This window comes from Brassica napus, chromosome A1 (genome assembly GCF_020379485.1).
Source record: "Brassica napus cultivar Da-Ae chromosome A1, Da-Ae, whole genome shotgun sequence".
NCBI classification, from domain to species: Eukaryota; Viridiplantae; Streptophyta; class Magnoliopsida; order Brassicales; family Brassicaceae; genus Brassica; species Brassica napus.
In genome coordinates, this window is record NC_063434.1 from 420,883 (window position 1) to 436,901 (window position 16,019).

The 16,019-nt window shown below is 33.0% G+C and overlaps 3 protein-coding genes across 3 annotated transcripts; 2 read left to right on the forward strand and 1 right to left on the reverse strand.

Annotated features, from left to right (window-relative positions):
* Nucleotides 1-6,153: 6,153 nt before the first annotated feature.
* On the reverse strand, nucleotides 6,154-8,369 carry LOC106369505 (protein SCO1 homolog 2, mitochondrial). The gene is made up of 7 exons (XM_013809657.3): nucleotides 8,267-8,369; nucleotides 8,044-8,167; nucleotides 7,856-7,931; nucleotides 7,439-7,657; nucleotides 7,257-7,346; nucleotides 7,048-7,180; nucleotides 6,154-6,952 (listed from the first exon to the last, which is right to left on the reverse strand). Exons 1-7 carry the CDS (start codon nucleotides 8,326-8,328, stop codon nucleotides 6,847-6,849), a joined length of 810 nt encoding a protein of 269 aa, XP_013665111.1. The 5' UTR covers nucleotides 8,329-8,369; the 3' UTR covers nucleotides 6,154-6,846.
* A 253-nt stretch (nucleotides 8,370-8,622) lies between these two features.
* On the forward strand, nucleotides 8,623-11,884 carry LOC106369516 (F-box/kelch-repeat protein At4g39753-like). The gene has a single exon (XM_013809666.3). It carries the CDS (start codon nucleotides 8,623-8,625, stop codon nucleotides 9,715-9,717), a length of 1,095 nt encoding a protein of 364 aa, XP_013665120.2. The 3' UTR covers nucleotides 9,718-11,884.
* A 784-nt stretch (nucleotides 11,885-12,668) lies between these two features.
* On the forward strand, nucleotides 12,669-13,619 carry LOC125575854. The gene has a single exon (XM_048734988.1). It carries the CDS (start codon nucleotides 12,669-12,671, stop codon nucleotides 13,617-13,619), a length of 951 nt encoding a protein of 316 aa, XP_048590945.1.
* Nucleotides 13,620-16,019: the final 2,400 nt, after the last annotated feature.

Sequence of the window (16,019 nt, forward strand, 5' to 3'; positions counted from 1 at the left end):
AAAATCTATGTGTTAGATCCTACGAATTTATTGAGTTTTAGGTAAATGCTTTATATTTTGAAGGCTATACTCTTCAGTGTCGTTTTAAAAATTCTAACCACATTCTAAATTTATATTAATTTAGGTTAAACTCTCTTTCATGATACATGGGTAACATTCTGATTCTTTATCAATTAATTTAGTAAAATTTCATACACTCACTAAATTGGTAGACTAACCAATATAAAATTGATGTTTTCTGGAGAAACGGAGACAACAAAGGTCACAAACCTCTTTGACCATCATCATATAATAGTACATGAGGCATATGCATTAAAACAATATTTTTTATTTTTTATATTTTTTTCAAAATCTATGTGTTAACCCCTTTGAAAATATTGAGTTTTCGAGAAATGCTTTATATTCTGAAGTTTATCCTCTTCACTGTTGTTTTAAAATTTCTAAACACATTCTACATTTGTATTAATGTATGTCAAACTACCTTTCATGGTACATGAGCAACATTCTAATTTTTTTATCAATTAATTTATAAAACCTTCATGCACTCACTAAATCAGTGGAATAATCACTATAAAATCGCTATTCTTTAGAGAAACAGAGACAACAAAAATCACAAATCTTTTTGACCATCATAATATAATAGTACAGGATGAAACTACGCATTAAAACAATATTTTCATATTTTTTGAATTTTTCTCAAAATCTATATGTTAACCCTTTCGAAAATATTGAGTTTTTCGAGAAATGCTCTATGTTCTGAAGAATGTCATCTTCACTGTTGTTTAAAAATTTCTAAACACATTCAACATTTGAATTAATATATGTTAAACTATCTTTTATGGTACATGAGCAACGTTCTAATTTTTTTATCAATTAATTTATAATAACTTCATGCACTCACTAAATCAGTGGAATAATCACTATAAAATCACTATTCTATTGAGAAAAGAATTCAAGAGAGGTTTCAAACATCTTTGATCATCATCATATGTTAGTGCAGGATAAAACTATGTATTAAAACAATATTTTTGTATTTTTGAATATTTCTCAAAATCTATTTGCAACCCTTACGAAAATATTGAGTTTTTCGGTAAATGTTTTATATTCTAAAGCATATACTCTTCACTATTGTTTTAAAATTTCTAATCACATTCTAAATTTTTATTAGTTATGTTAAACTCTCTTTCATGGTACATGGGTACCGTTCTAATTTTTTTATCAATTAATTTAGTAAAACTTCATACACATAATAAATTAGTGGACTAACCACTATAATATTGCTATGAAACGGAGACAACAAAAGTTTCAAACTTCTTTGACCATCATTATATGATATTGCAGGATGAAACTATGCATTAAAATAATATTTTCATATTTTTATTTTTTCTCAAAATCTATGTGTAAATCCCTACGAAAATATTGAGTTTTTCGTTAAATGCTCTATTTTCTAAAGCCTACACTCTTCCGTATTTTTTTTTTAAGTTTCTAACCACATTCTACATTTTTATTAATTAATATTAAACTCTCTTTCATGATAGATGGGTAACATTCTAAATTTTTTATCAATTAACATAGTAAAAGTTCAGACACTCATTAAATTAGTGGGCTAACCACTATAAATTCATTATTCTCTAGAGAAATAGATATAACAAAGGTTTCAAACCTCTTTGGACATCATTGTATGTTAGTTCAAGATGCAACTATGCATTAAAAAAATATTTTCATATTTTTTTTTTCTAAAAATATATGTGTTAAACACTACAAATATATTGAGTTTTTGATAAATGCTCTATATTTTGAAGTTTATACTTTTCAGTGTCGTTTTAATAATTCTAACCACATTCTAAATTTATAATAATTTAGGTTAAACTCTCCTTCATGGTACATGGGTAACATTCTAATTTTTTTATCAATTAATTTAGTAAAACTTCATACACTCAATAAATTAGTAGACTAAGCACTATAAAATCGCTATGAAACAGAGACAACAAATGTTTCAAACTTCTTTGACCATCATTATACGATATTGCAGGATGAAACTATGCATTAAAATAATATTTTCATATTTTTTAATTTTTCTTAAAATATATGTGTAAACCCCGACGAAAAATATTGTTTTTCATTAAATGCTCAATATTCTGAAGCCTACACTCTTCAGTGTTTTTATTTAAGTTTTTAACCACATTCTACATTTTTATTAATGAATCTTAAACTCTCTTTGAGGATAGATATGTAACATTCTAATTTTTATCAATTAATTTAGAAAAACTTCATACACTCATTAAATGAGTAGACTAAACACTATAAAATCAGTATTCTCTAGAGAAATGGAAATAACAAAGGTTTCAAACCTCTTTGGACATCATTGTATGTTAGTTCAGGATGCAAATATGCATTAAAACAATATTTTCATATTTTTTATTTTTTTTCTAAAAATCTATGTGTAAAACTCTACGAATTTATTGTGTTTTTGGTAAATGTTCTATATTTTGAAGTCTATACTCTTCAGTGTCCGGCCGATGGGACCTGTACGCCAAGATTGTGTAGACCTCAGGGTCTCTTCCCTGATGAAAGAGGAATCCTGCGAATGGGACCTGCAGAAAATACGTGTGCTTCTCCCGGATTATGAAGAGGTGATTCAACGACTAAAACCAAGTCAAGCGGGGGCTCCAGATAAAATGGCTTAGCTAGGAACACGTACGGGAGAGTACTCAGTTAAGTCTGGTTATTATGCAGCTGTAGACAGGAACCAAAACAGAGACGAGCTAGTTCCTGGTACAAATTTTGACTGGAAAAAGAACGTTTGGAACCTAGATGTTGCCCCAAAAGTCAAGATGTTTGCTTGGAAGCTACTGAAGAAAGCTTTGCCGGTGGGAGAGCGGTTACTTGAGAGACATATACCAGTGGACCCTCTCTGCAAACGGTGTGGAGGACTTGAATCTATCACTCATCTATTTTTGCACTGTCCTTTCGCGCAACAGGCTTGGAGTATAGCGCCTTTTGTGACGACACTGGAGAGTAGCGGAATGGTAGATTTAGCTGAGAACTGGACATCAATTCGTACCAGAACTTGCCTTCCCCTGTCGGGAGTAACAAGTGAGACCCTTGGCCTCTGGATCATTTGGAATCTGTGGAAAGCGCGAAACAAATTCGTGTTTGAAGGTGATTCGGGTACGCCGGAGGATACGGTCTTGATAGCGATCGCATTGGCGCGAGAATGGGGATCGAGACTAAAGGAGGATCCAGCTCCCTCGATTGCTCGAAACCAGAGGAACCAGAAGAAACAGAGCCCTCCCGGAACGATAGTCATCAGATCGGACGCGGCTTGGAATCTTGGAGGCTCTTCAGCGGGTTTGGGATGGGTCATCCATTTGCCTACAAACATGAAGCTGTTCAAGTCAACCGAGGACTATGTAAGCTCCCCTCTTATGGCAGAAGCCCTAGCGCTGTTAGCAGCTATTAAAGAAGGAGCCCACGAAGAACTGAAGTGTGTAGCTTTTGAGTCGGATTCAACGGAACTGATTAGAGCTGTAAACTCGAACGCATGTTCGCCGGTGATCTACGGGATTGTCGCAGACATTCTCTCCTTTGCTTCTGTGTTTGAATTTGTTTCTTTCTCTTGGATCTCTCAAGAGAAAAATGGTCAAGCGGATATGTTAGCTAAGTCTGCTTTGATGGCAGCTGAAACCGATGTGGTTGATGGAGTAATTCAACTCCCAACTACCAGACTTTAATTTGCAATTTATAAAATATGAGTTCCAAAAAAAAAAAAAAAAACTCTTCAGTGTCCTTTTAAAAATTCTAACCACATTCTAAATTTATTTTTATTTAGGTTAAACTCTCTTTAATGATACATGGGTAACATTTTAATTCTTTATCAATTAATTTAATAAAACTTCATACACTCACTAAATCAGTAGACTAACCAATATAAAATAGATATTACCTAGAGAAACGAAGACAACAAAGGTCACAAACCTCTTTGACCATCATCACATAATAGTACAGGATGCAACTATGCATTAAAACAATATTTTCTTTTTTTTTGAATTTTTATCAAAATCTATGTTTTAACCTCTTCGAAAATATTGAGTTTTTCGAGAAATGCTCTATATTCTGAAGCATGTCATCTTCACTGTTGTTTTAAAATTTCTAAACACATTCTACATTTGTATTAATGTATGTTAAACTATCTTTCATGGTACATGAGCAACGTTCTAATTTTTTTATCAGTTAATTTATAATAACTTCATGCACTCACTAAATCAGTGGAATAATCACTACAAAAATCACTATTCCCTTGAGAAACGGAGACAAGAGAGGTTTCAAACATCTTTGATCATCATCATATGTTAGTGCAGGATACAACTATGTATTAAAATAATATTTTCATATTTTTGAATATTTTTTCAAAATCTATGTGTAACCCCCTACGAAAATATTGAGTTTTTCAGTAAATGCTTTATATTCTGAAGCATATACTCTTCGCTGTTGTTTTAAAATTTCTAATCAAATTCTAAATTTGTATTAGTTATGTTAAACTCTATTTCATGGTACATGGGTACCGTTTTAATTTTTTTTATCAATTAATTTAGTAAAACTTCATACACTCAATAAATTAGTGGACTAACCAATATAAAATTGCCATGAAACAGAGACAACAAAAGTTCAAACTTCTTTGACCATCATTATATGATATTGCAGGATGCAACTATGCATTAAAACATATTTTTAGTTTTTCTAAAAATCTATGGGTAAACCCCTACGAAAATATTGAGTTTTTCGTTAAATGCTCTATTTTCTAAAGCCTACCTTCAATGTTTTTTTTAGTTCCTAACCACATTCTATATTTTTATTAATTAATCTTAAACTCTCATTTATGATAGATGAATAACATTCTAATTTTTTATCAATTAATATAGTAAAAGTTCAGACACTCATTAAATTAGTGGGCTAACCACTAGAAATTCATTATTCTCTAGAGAAATATATATAACAAAGGTTTCAAACCTTTTTGGACATCATTGTATGTTAGTTCAAGATGCAACTATTCATTAAAACAAAATTTTAATTTTTTATTTTTTTTTCTCATAATCTATGTGTCAAACCCTACAAATATATTGAGTTTTCGGTAAATGCTCTATATTTTGAAGCCTATACTCTTCAGTGTCGTTTTAATAATTCTAACCACATTCTAAATTTATAATAATTTAGGTTAAACACTTTTTTATGGTACATGGGTAACATTCTAATTCTTTATCAATTAATTTAGTAAAATTTCATACACTCACTAAATCAGTGGACTAACCACTATAAAATTGTTATTCTCTAAAGAAACGGAGACAACAAATGTCACAAACCTCTTTGACCATCATCATAAAATAATTCAGGATACAACTATACATTAAAACAATATTGTCATGTTTTTGAATTTTTCTCCAAATGTGTAAACCCCTACGAAAAAGATTTTTCCGTAAATGATCTATATTCTGAAGCCTATACTCTTCAATGTTGTTTTAAAATTTATAACCACATTCTACATTTGTATTAATTATGTTAAACTATCTTTCATGGTACATGTGTACCATTCTAGTTTTTTATCAATTAATTTAGTAAAACTAAATACATTTACTAGATCAATGGACTAACCACTATAAAATCTATATTCTCTAGAGAAACAGAGGCAACAAAGGTTCCAAAACTCTTTGACCATCATCATATGTTAGTGCGTGATGAAATTATGCATTAAAACAATATAGTCATATTTTTTGAATTTTTCTCAAAATCTATGTGTAGACCCTTACGAAAATATTGAGTTTTCGGTAATACTCTATATTTAAAACTTATACTCTTCAATGTCATTTTAAAAATTCTAATCACATTCTATATTTGTATTAATTTATGTTAAACTCTCTTTCATGGTAAATGAGTAAGCTTCTAATTTTTTATCAACTAATTTAGTAAAACTTCTTACAGTCATTAAATCAGTTGACTAACCACTCTAAAATTGTTATTTTTTTCTAGAGAAACAGAGATAACAAAGGTTCCAAACGTCTTTCGACATCATCATATATTATTTCAGGATGCAACTATGACTTAAAACAATATTTTTCATATTTTTGAATTTTTCTCAAAATCTATGTGTAAAACCTATGAAAATATTGAGTTTTCTGTAAATACTTTATATTCTGAAACATATACTTCAGTGTTGTTTTAAAATTTCTAATCACATTCTATATTTGTATTAATTATGTTAAACTATGTTTCATGGTACATGGACACCGTTCTAATTTTTCTCAATTAATTAAGTAAAACTTCATATAGTCAATAAATTATTGGACTAGCCACTACAAAATCTCTATTTTGTAGAGAAAACGTAGACAACAAAAGTTTCAAACCTCTTTGACCATCATCATATATTAGTGCATGATGCAACTATGAATTAAACAAATATCGTCATAATTTTTATTTTTTTCAAAATTTATGTGTAAACTTGTACGAAAAATATTGAGTTTTTCGGTAAATGTTCTATAATCTGAAGTCTTTACTCTTTAATGTTGTTTTAAAATTTCTAACTATATTCTACATTTGTATTAATGTATGTTAAATTATCTTTCATGGTATATGGTCAACGTTCTAAACTTCTAATTTGTTTATCAATTAATTTAGTAAAACTTCATATTAATTTATTAAAACTTATAAAAGACACTAAATCAGTAACCATTAAAAAATCGTTATTCTCTAGAGAAACGGAGACAACAAAAGTTCGACCGACCAAAATATTCAAAATATTTTAGAGGTTTCTTTCTGTGAACAGCTCTCTTTGGGTTTTCTCAAAATGTGTCACTATGAAACGGAAGTAACTTCTTTAAGAACCTCTCGTGAGAGGTCAGCTGGATTATACTCAACCCCAAAGCATCTGACAACCTCCATCTTCGGATTCAACAAGTACCTATACACCCAACATATCAACATTTTAGCACTCTTTTTTTTTCTTCTTATGAGCAAAAAGATTTTGATTATGAATATTGGAGTAAGGTTCCTTACATGTTGTGACAAGTACCAACGAGATAATCGTCACCATCTTCTTGGACCTTCTTGAAATAAACACGATACTCTTGCGCCATTTGCCTAATTGCACTTGCAGATCCAGTCAGTCCAAGTATCCTACTGTCAAATTCTGTAAATAAATAAAAATTATAAGCAACGCAACGTTAGAGAGAATATAAGTAGCTGGAATATATATAACGGAGGACCTTTCAAGTAGGCATGGAGATGAAAAGGTGTATCTCGTAGAGGGTCAAGAGTGACAAAGACAGGGAGAATCTTCTGGTCATGATTAGACTCTGTTTCCATCAAGACAAGACATGATTAGTAGCTAAAAGATCATATTCATATAAACTGATGAAAATAGCTCGAGCTTTGATTTGAGTCAAACCTAGTCGATGAACTGCTGTGGACATCATTTTCAACTGCTCGGGTCCAACATCGGGGGAAAACGAGTATCCAAAGTAGAGCAGAACCCATTGACCACAAAACTCTTTCTCAGTGACAATCTTGTTTTGTGTACTCATAAGCGTGAATGGACCTCCGATGATCGGACCTTTGACAGTTGTATTAGAACCACAACCACAACCGCTATTGCTGCTTGTTATACCTGTAGAAGCAGAAAAGAAGTTGAAAACTCTCTATCGTTCCAATGAAAAAATATCTCTATGCCCGCCACCCGGGTTCGAGTCTTGGCCACAACGGATTTAACATCCCTTCCGTTGGGGCGCTGGACCCCTTTCGGGGGATAGTTGGGAATGTGGCTCAAAAAAAAAAAAAAAAAAAAAAAAAATCTCTATATATATACCTTTAGGAACAGCTCTCCTTTCGTCGTTGTAATGAAGAAACCCGATGAATCCAGTAAACCCAAGCACAAGAGCTGGCTGAAGTAAAAGGAAACATATAGCATCGAATAGTTTTTTTTTATTAACAGAGAATAGATCTAAATAATTCAAAAACAAATGAAAGCAACGAAAAGCTTTAAAAGCTAAATACAGCAGCATAACGAAGACGTGAGCGTGGATAAGTTTGAGTTCCTATAAGCAGCTGAGGGTTAACATATGTCTTTCCACTGCTCCGTTTTGTTGATTTACTGTAATTGAATGATTGAACCCTTTTCCTACATTTTTTTTTTAATATTGAAGATGAATCACGGCTTTGAAGTCAATTTGATCCAAAGCAAAGCGATAGATATTAGGGTTTTAAGAATACAACTAACCCTCTGAGAATATTTGCAGCACCATATTTGCAGGAAAGATGAAGACGGCGAGCAACAAACATTGTATTTTTTCTTCTAGATTTTTTGTTTCCAAGTCATATCCAAAGCTTAGACCTAGTAAAGTAGTAATCCTCCTGTGGTATCTTTTTATTTGGTCAGAAGCCAAAAGAAAATAAATATATTTACTTGGCGACCAAGTTCCTTTTCGTAATTCTTTTATGTTTTTTTTTTGGTTGACTCAATATATTATTAAATCAAAAGCGAATATATACTCCCTAACTAATCGTGTTTTGCCCTAACTACTAATGAAAAGTTGAAAACCTCGTGTGTTCAAGACGTACGCCGTCTCTGCGGCTATGAATTTGGAAGTGGAACCACCGTGCAAAAAGAAGAAACAGGAGGAACCATCTCATCCATCGTTTTTGTCGCTTCCAGATGTAATCATTCTGAACTGCTTAGCACGCGTATCGAAATCGTACTACCCTAAACTCTCCCTAGTCTCCAAAACCTTTCGCTCTCTCATATTATCCATTGAGCTCAACCATGCGCGATTTTACCACAAAACAAATGAATCCTCCTTTCATATCTGCTTACAGCTTCCTGACCGTCCTCGTCCCTCATATTGGTTCACCCTCTTGATAAACCTGGAGACGAAGAAGTCTACCTTGGCACAAGTGCCCTCTATCTATGCTCCTAAAGCACCATCGATAATGCTTACGGTTGGTTCACAAGTCTATGCACTTAGACAATTCTATCATCCTTCCCCAGTCATGATTGTCCGCAATATAGAGAATCTTCTATGGCGTAAAGCTCCCAATTTGACCGTACCTCGATCGAATCCTGGTGCGTGCGTCCTAGATGGTAAGATATACGTAGTGGGAGGTTGCACGGCAAATGATTGTTGGGGTGAGGTTTTCGATACGAAGACTCAAACATGGGAACCTTTACCTGACCCTGGAACCGAGCTACGCTTTTCTAGAGTCATAAGAAAATTACAGATTTTCCAAGGAAAGATTTACGTTAGGAGCAACGACGAAAAAGACTCAGTTTATGATCCGAAAAAACGTGAATGGAACGTTGCAGCAAAAGCACTCGTGGGTGATAGTAGGTGTGCGATAGGTAATCTATTATACTCTTGTGGTAGGAAAAGTTGCATGTGGTACGATAGTGAGTGTAAAGAGTGGAAACCGGTCAAGGGTTTGTCTTCACTGAATAAGAGTTGTCGTCGTGGTTTGATTGAAACAGTTAACCTCAATGGGAAACTCATAGTCTTGTGGGACAAGTTTGCGCGGCGTGGTCCTCATTGTCAAAATAAGACTATTTGCTGTGCGTTAGTTGCGCTTGAAAAGCGCCAAGATGGTCAAGTTTGGGGAAATGTTGAATGGTCTAATGATGTGCTTAGGGTTCCCAGTTCATACCTTTTATTGCGTTCTTCAATAATATTGTCTTGAATCAATTGTGACTGTGCTTTTACATATATATATAACTATTTTGAATCAATCCGTAGTTTTAAAATCATTGGCAACATCAACGAGAGGATTATGCATTCATATAAATCTGTTACATAATTCCCTGAAAAGTTGGTGTTTTTTTTTAAAAATAGTTTAGCGTGACACTAAGCCAGTTTATTTTTCTGTCTGTGTTTGGTCTTGAGTTTAAAATACTAGAGAAGAACAACTTTAACAAATTTAGAGTATTTGTTTTCCTAATCTAATCGGATGAGCGTTATCAAAGGTTAGGATTCCCGACATGAGCGAGTCCATCAAGATCATTATTTGTATGATGTTGCAGTTAGTGAGAGAATGTTGCTGTTCGAGCTTCAGTGTGATGAAAAAGACAGGACAAGTGATTTCTCTCTTGTCTCGAAATAGATTAAAGGCACTGGTTTGGCTTGATGATTATGTTATTGCAAGAACCCGTTAAAGGGGTATATATAGCTTGATCTCGTAAGTTACTGGTCAAACTGGACTGATTTTCACGCTTCCTGATGTGTCTGGTCCGCCACTGCTCAAGTTGATAAAGAGTGGAAGTTGTTGTTTGTTGGTGGACAACGTTGCAGTTTTTTCGTTATCCTCTAAGCTCACCTTAAAACCACTTAAAATTTCCTTCACGTCTGCTAACAGCTCGCCAATCATCCTCTTCCCTCCTGGCTCCTGTTTCAGCCTCTGGATTAAACCTGATCAAAACCCTAACCAAGGGCAGTGTATGGTTCCGTTGTGGATTTGAGAACGGATCAGTTAGCCAAATACCTGAATAGTGAATACCAACAGGTGAGGCAAATTTGCCATTTACACCGATCACTGGCAAAAAATATTGGCACTTTATTCATCTAAATAAAATATTGGAATATGTTGGATTATGAATTTAATATAAGAAAATTAATTTTAATAATTTATATTTTACATTTTGTTTCCCAATTCGTATTTTTTTTTACTAAGGAAAACAAGACAAGCCCATATATATGTAAACTGAAAGCCTATAAATAAAGGCCGAATAAATGTCAGCCCACTTACTGGAGAATGCAAATTCAAGTTTGTATGTTTAAAAGGACAAATTTTCTTCTACTTGCTCCTTTTTACTAAAGGTTCTTCTATTTTACTAAAGATTCTTCTATTTTACTAAAAGTTTCATGCAAATAATAAGCTTTATTTGGACAGTCGAATTAACTTTGAATCTAAAATAAAAACAGATCCATATGATACTTACCTAGAAACTTCTTATGTGGGATGATATTCATACTCATCTTGTCAAAAAAAAATTTAAAACATTAACAGCCACTTCACATTTCTTTTGTTATTCATACTATTTTACTCAAAAACAGTTTTTCTAGACCCAGTTGGAGTTGGAGACAAGAGGTTTCTGATACCGGTTAAAAGCCTGGAAAATTATAAAGACCAATACAAAATTCTCTCCTACGATTACACATGGTCTCGTTGGAACCCATGGCTCTGTTAGCAATCTCTTGATTTGTGTTTCTTTATATGATTCTTCAGTTCTTGTACTTTCTACCTTGGCCACATTCCCTAAATAAATACTGATTTCTTATTTGATTTATTTAGTTAAAATCCCATCAATCATCCACTAAAATCGTTTAGAATTCCTAAACAAAAAATTTTAATTAACACCACAACAAAATTTCCTCATATCTTTAAGAAGGTGTCAGGGAGGATTGTTAAGTAAAAGATCGACACACAAGTTTTGCTCCCTATAATGAGGGCATCTGAGTCACATGCTTCCACATGCCACCAAAGAGTTTGGAACTTCCTATACAACTATACATTAACAGATGTAGCATGCCGCATGCTTCGTAATTCATTAGAAAAAAACAGATGTGGCATGCCACATGCTTAATGATGAACATAATTCAGAGAATACGTGTTGCAAAGTCATTCATAAAAACACCTTAAGATGATCCACAAAAAAGGAATCTTGGTCATGTGAACTGTCCCTGGGCATTTTTATTTGACAAATATTAATATTTCTTTTACAGTGTGGAGACATCAAATGAGGTATAATAATAACAGATAGTACGCTAGTCTTGCTGGTCTTAATTTGTTAATTGAAGGGCTTCATTCATCTAAATTTTATATCCTTAGTTAGTTGTTTTTTACGTATAAATAACTCCAGTCTAATTTGTTTTTTTTTTGATAACCCAACTCCAGTCTAATATTCACACATCATTTTCAGGAATCAGGGTGTGTTTTTGTCACTTTAAGTTTTAAGCATTTTTGTGAAATTTAATTTTTTTTTTATTAGTAAGAAGTTGACACTTAATAACAGACGCCCAATAATAACCAAAGTTAATGTTTTGTTATTCGCGTTTGTATTTAAATTTCTATGTTCATATATTTTAAAACTACAATATATTTTTCAAAACTAATTACAAATTGAGTAAATCGTAATGCGTTTCATCTTTATGATTAAAGCACTTCAACTTGAATACGCTTGCATTCACTTGGTGTGCCAACCAAAATTTCAAAGAAGACATGCATTATTAGTAATACATCTTTTTGCTACTATTTTCATACTTTCACGAATTAATGAATCTCTTAAAATTGACCTATGGCCTACGAACTTGGAAACTTACTGCGAACAATAATTGGTCGAACGCTCCTATTATTGTGCGTCTAAGATTTATAAATTTTAGTCGGCCAATAATTGGAGGATGAAATATGTTTTCTTTTTATTATTATTTTATCTGTAATGTTAAAAAATATTTCTTTAAACGGACACAGTTGAGAAACTAAAGTTAGAAAAGTGAAATTATAGAGAATCTCTCTCACCTTTTCTGGTGGATTCCAACTCGTCACTCGTAACTTTTTCTCTTTTCAACAATTATTGTTTAGAGTCATGCGTTAATAATATTAAGTATGTCTTTCTCTTTTTTTTTAGAGCACACGCCATGTTCCAAGCGGAAATTCTTGATGGAAACATTGATTTGTTTTGGGTTATCAACACGAGGCAGAAACACTCTTGGTTAGTAAACAAGCTGCTGGACTCTAGGGAGGTGGTCTATCCTTGGATAAAGAAGCAAGTACAGAGTGGCGAGACCACTTATTTTTGGTCCTCAAACTGGTCACCGTATGGAAAACTGTCGGTCTATCTGAACAATGCTGGTTCTTCGCGTTATCCAGTAAGAAAAGACACTACTCTTGCAGAACTATGGGAGAACGGTGCGTGGACTCTCCCAAACGCACGTTCTGATCGCCAGCTTGAGGTTATCTCTTACCTCTCTACCCTGACACTAAACGATTACAATGACGACTTTGAATGGTGGCCTGGAGCTCATAGACAAAACAAGTTCCGCACAGGGGCACTTTATCACTTGCTTCGCCCAACGGCACTGACAGTTTCATGGCATAGGGAAGTATGGTTCTCGGGCGGGATACCAAAGCATATGTTTCTAGTCTGGCTAATGGTCAGAAACAGGTGCCCCACTCGCGATAGAATTCGGAGTTGGGGATTGCAAACAGACCCGCGGTGCCTGTATTGTAATGCAGCCGACGAGTCTATTGCTCATTGTTACTTTGAATGCAGTTTTACTTGGGGAATTTGGAAGGAGATAGCAGCTAAATGCAGGTTCGCTTCAGTCAGGCAGTGGAGTAATCTACTCCCTCAACTCAACAGCCACACAACAAACAAGGTCTCCAAAACTCTCCTTCTTCTCTGCTGGCAGGCAACGTTATACATTCTCTGGATGGAGCGAAACAACCGGCTTCACAATGCTAATTTTACTGCTCCGGATGGACTGATCGCTCAAATAAAACTGACGGTTAAAAACAGGATCTCGAGCTTAAGGACGGACAGGCCAAAATTCTCATCCTCCCTTCTTCAGTTGTGGTTCTCTACCTAATCTCCTCTCCCTACTAAAATCTGATTCAAGTTCGTATCTTTTGATATGTAAAGGCTACTTAGCCTACTGGGTGTTCACTCTGTAACAACATTTTATTTCTCCTGCATTTAAATAGAAAAATCTTTTTCAAAAAAAAAAAAAAAAAAAGTATGTCTTTCTCCTTACGTGTAAACCCTAACCCAATAGGAAAAATTGTTAAGCTAATAAGAGAGAGAGAAAAAAAAAGGCTTTAACTAACTGTTCCAAAATAAAAATAAAAAATAAAGGCACTAGCTAAATAGTGCTTAAGTTTGTCAGTGGATCATAATAGTATGTAAGATCAAAGTCTCAAATATTTTCCGCTGTTGAAATAAATGATGTTGTACATGTAGCATGAAAAAGTTTATAGATAATAAACATGATTTTGGTGAGGTTTGTCAATTATACATACACATATATATGCACATGATTATTCTTCACTGTTAAGTCTGAATTGCTTTGGTGAAATAGTTTGCATAGTCCGAAATTTATCGTAACTGCTCATCTATTTATTTATAAACCATTGCCGAACGACTCAATTTCCAGACGCATTATGAGACCTAGCTACAATTCTATGAAAGATTCGGATCTAGAGCTGATCCCCTTGTTAATAGAAGCAAATTAGGGTTTGCGTAATCAACTAAATTAAATACTACGAGGTTCATTGAATAAGTTGAATGACAAGAAACAAATTGGAAGAAAATAGATTAGTTAAATCTAGTGTTTAAAACGTGTCGACTATCGGAAAATACTGGACAGGCTTCACAATTCACGGGCCAATTGGCTTAAGAATTTTCATTATTTTCTATAGCATAGGGGACATCCCTAAGAACTTAGGGTTGTTAAAAATATATACGCATTTCATATAAAATTATTATTACTGCAATAATAATTTTGACGCAGTTAAACAGTTAAAAGTTTAAAATTAAAGATAAATTAATGAGCCACAAAATCTCATAATGATCTTGTGGCATGTCGGGGGATACGGGTGAAGTATGGTTTGTTCAAAGTAGACAGCCAATAATGTGAGACCAAAACCCTAATGAAAGCCTAGTTAACGATAATGATTTATCTAGTTACCATATTATAATCATTAGCAAAAGATTTTCTTCTTGTCTCTCATGGCTACATACACACTTATAATTAGGTCCATGTATAGGATATAAGAAGTCAATCAAGTTGGTCCTTCGAACATATTATTTAACTAGGCTTAGTTGTTTTTTGTTTACATTAATATGAGGAAAGGATTGAAAAGTCTTAGTTTTCATCTTCTCTATGAGTCAAAGTATTGAATTGACCACATTGGATATGTGACCCTGACAATTCAAATATTAAGGAATTATTAAAAGCTTACTAACAATAAATTCAGGAATTAAATAAATATAAATTTGTTTTGTAAATGTATCTTGTAAATATTCAGGAGTGGTAGTTTAAAAATCTAAATTATCTTGATATAGACTACCTAGATAATCTACAAAAGCTTTTCTTCGTGAAAACAATGGAAAATCAAATTCGATCAAGTTACTTAAATCATTGCCTATAATGTAAATGAAATGACAGCATAGACATTGTGGATATGCTACATCGGTATGTTTTTCAGTAACAAAAAAAAACATGTAGTGACCAGAAAAGAAAATGAACGAAGTCTCGGTTACACAAATTGTTGATATTGACTTTAAAGCATATTTAGCTGTGCTGTCAGAGAGATTCTCTTATTGGTGAAGTTTTATTGGGATCCGTAAAGTTAGACAAGTTATAATACACTGTATAAGATTCCATCCAAAATATGTAATTGGTTACATATAGTTAGGAATTATTTACTCTACTTAAAACAATTAACTATATAAGTAAGTCTTAGTAAATTAAGCTTAGCAGCAAAGATCCGATCATAGGTCGAGTCTCTTTGACGCTATCTTCCCACCCAAGTTTTGCCTAATAGAATATTCCATTAATTCTTATGGTTTTAGTAATCAAATAAAAAGGATTCCTTCTTTTTCTTTTTGTAAATGAAAGGATTCTTTCTTCTTTGCAAATAGATTCCATGCAAATATGCAATGAGCTTAGCTTATCTAAAGATTCTATAATCTGAGAAAACCTGTGGCTTTAATCAATAATATAAACAAAGGACTGCTCAAAAAACCTTAACTAGAGATGTTCACTCCATAAAAACTAAAATTACTATTTGAACTGCAGAGACAAAAAATATATAACCCAGTTTTTTTAGTTAATTGTATGTAGTTATATCTGACTATCAGAACAAACTAAACTATAAAACACACAACTCAACATTTTTTTTCTGTAAACTGGCTTTTCACACAACTCAACAATTCATTTAAAAAAAAAATTTATTTAACTGTTTATTAACAATTTACACTCAACTCA

Coding starts and splice junctions, on each gene's coding strand:
- LOC106369516 (XM_013809666.3), top strand. CDS start 8,623: ATGAATTTGGAAGTGGAACCACCGTGCAAAAAGAAGAAACAGGAGGAA.
- LOC106369505 (XM_013809657.3), bottom strand. CDS start 8,328: ATGTTTGTTGCTCGCCGTCTTCATCTTTCCTGCAAATATGGTGCTGCA. Junction 8,168..8,266: donor GCTGCAAATATTCTCAGAGG/GTTAGTTGTATT, acceptor AAAAAAATGTAG/GAAAAGGGTTCAATCATTCA. Junction 7,932..8,043: donor CACGTCTTCGTTATGCTGCT/GTATTTAGCTTT, acceptor CTTTTACTTCAG/CCAGCTCTTGTGCTTGGGTT.
- LOC125575854 (XM_048734988.1), top strand. CDS start 12,669: ATGTTCCAAGCGGAAATTCTTGATGGAAACATTGATTTGTTTTGGGTT.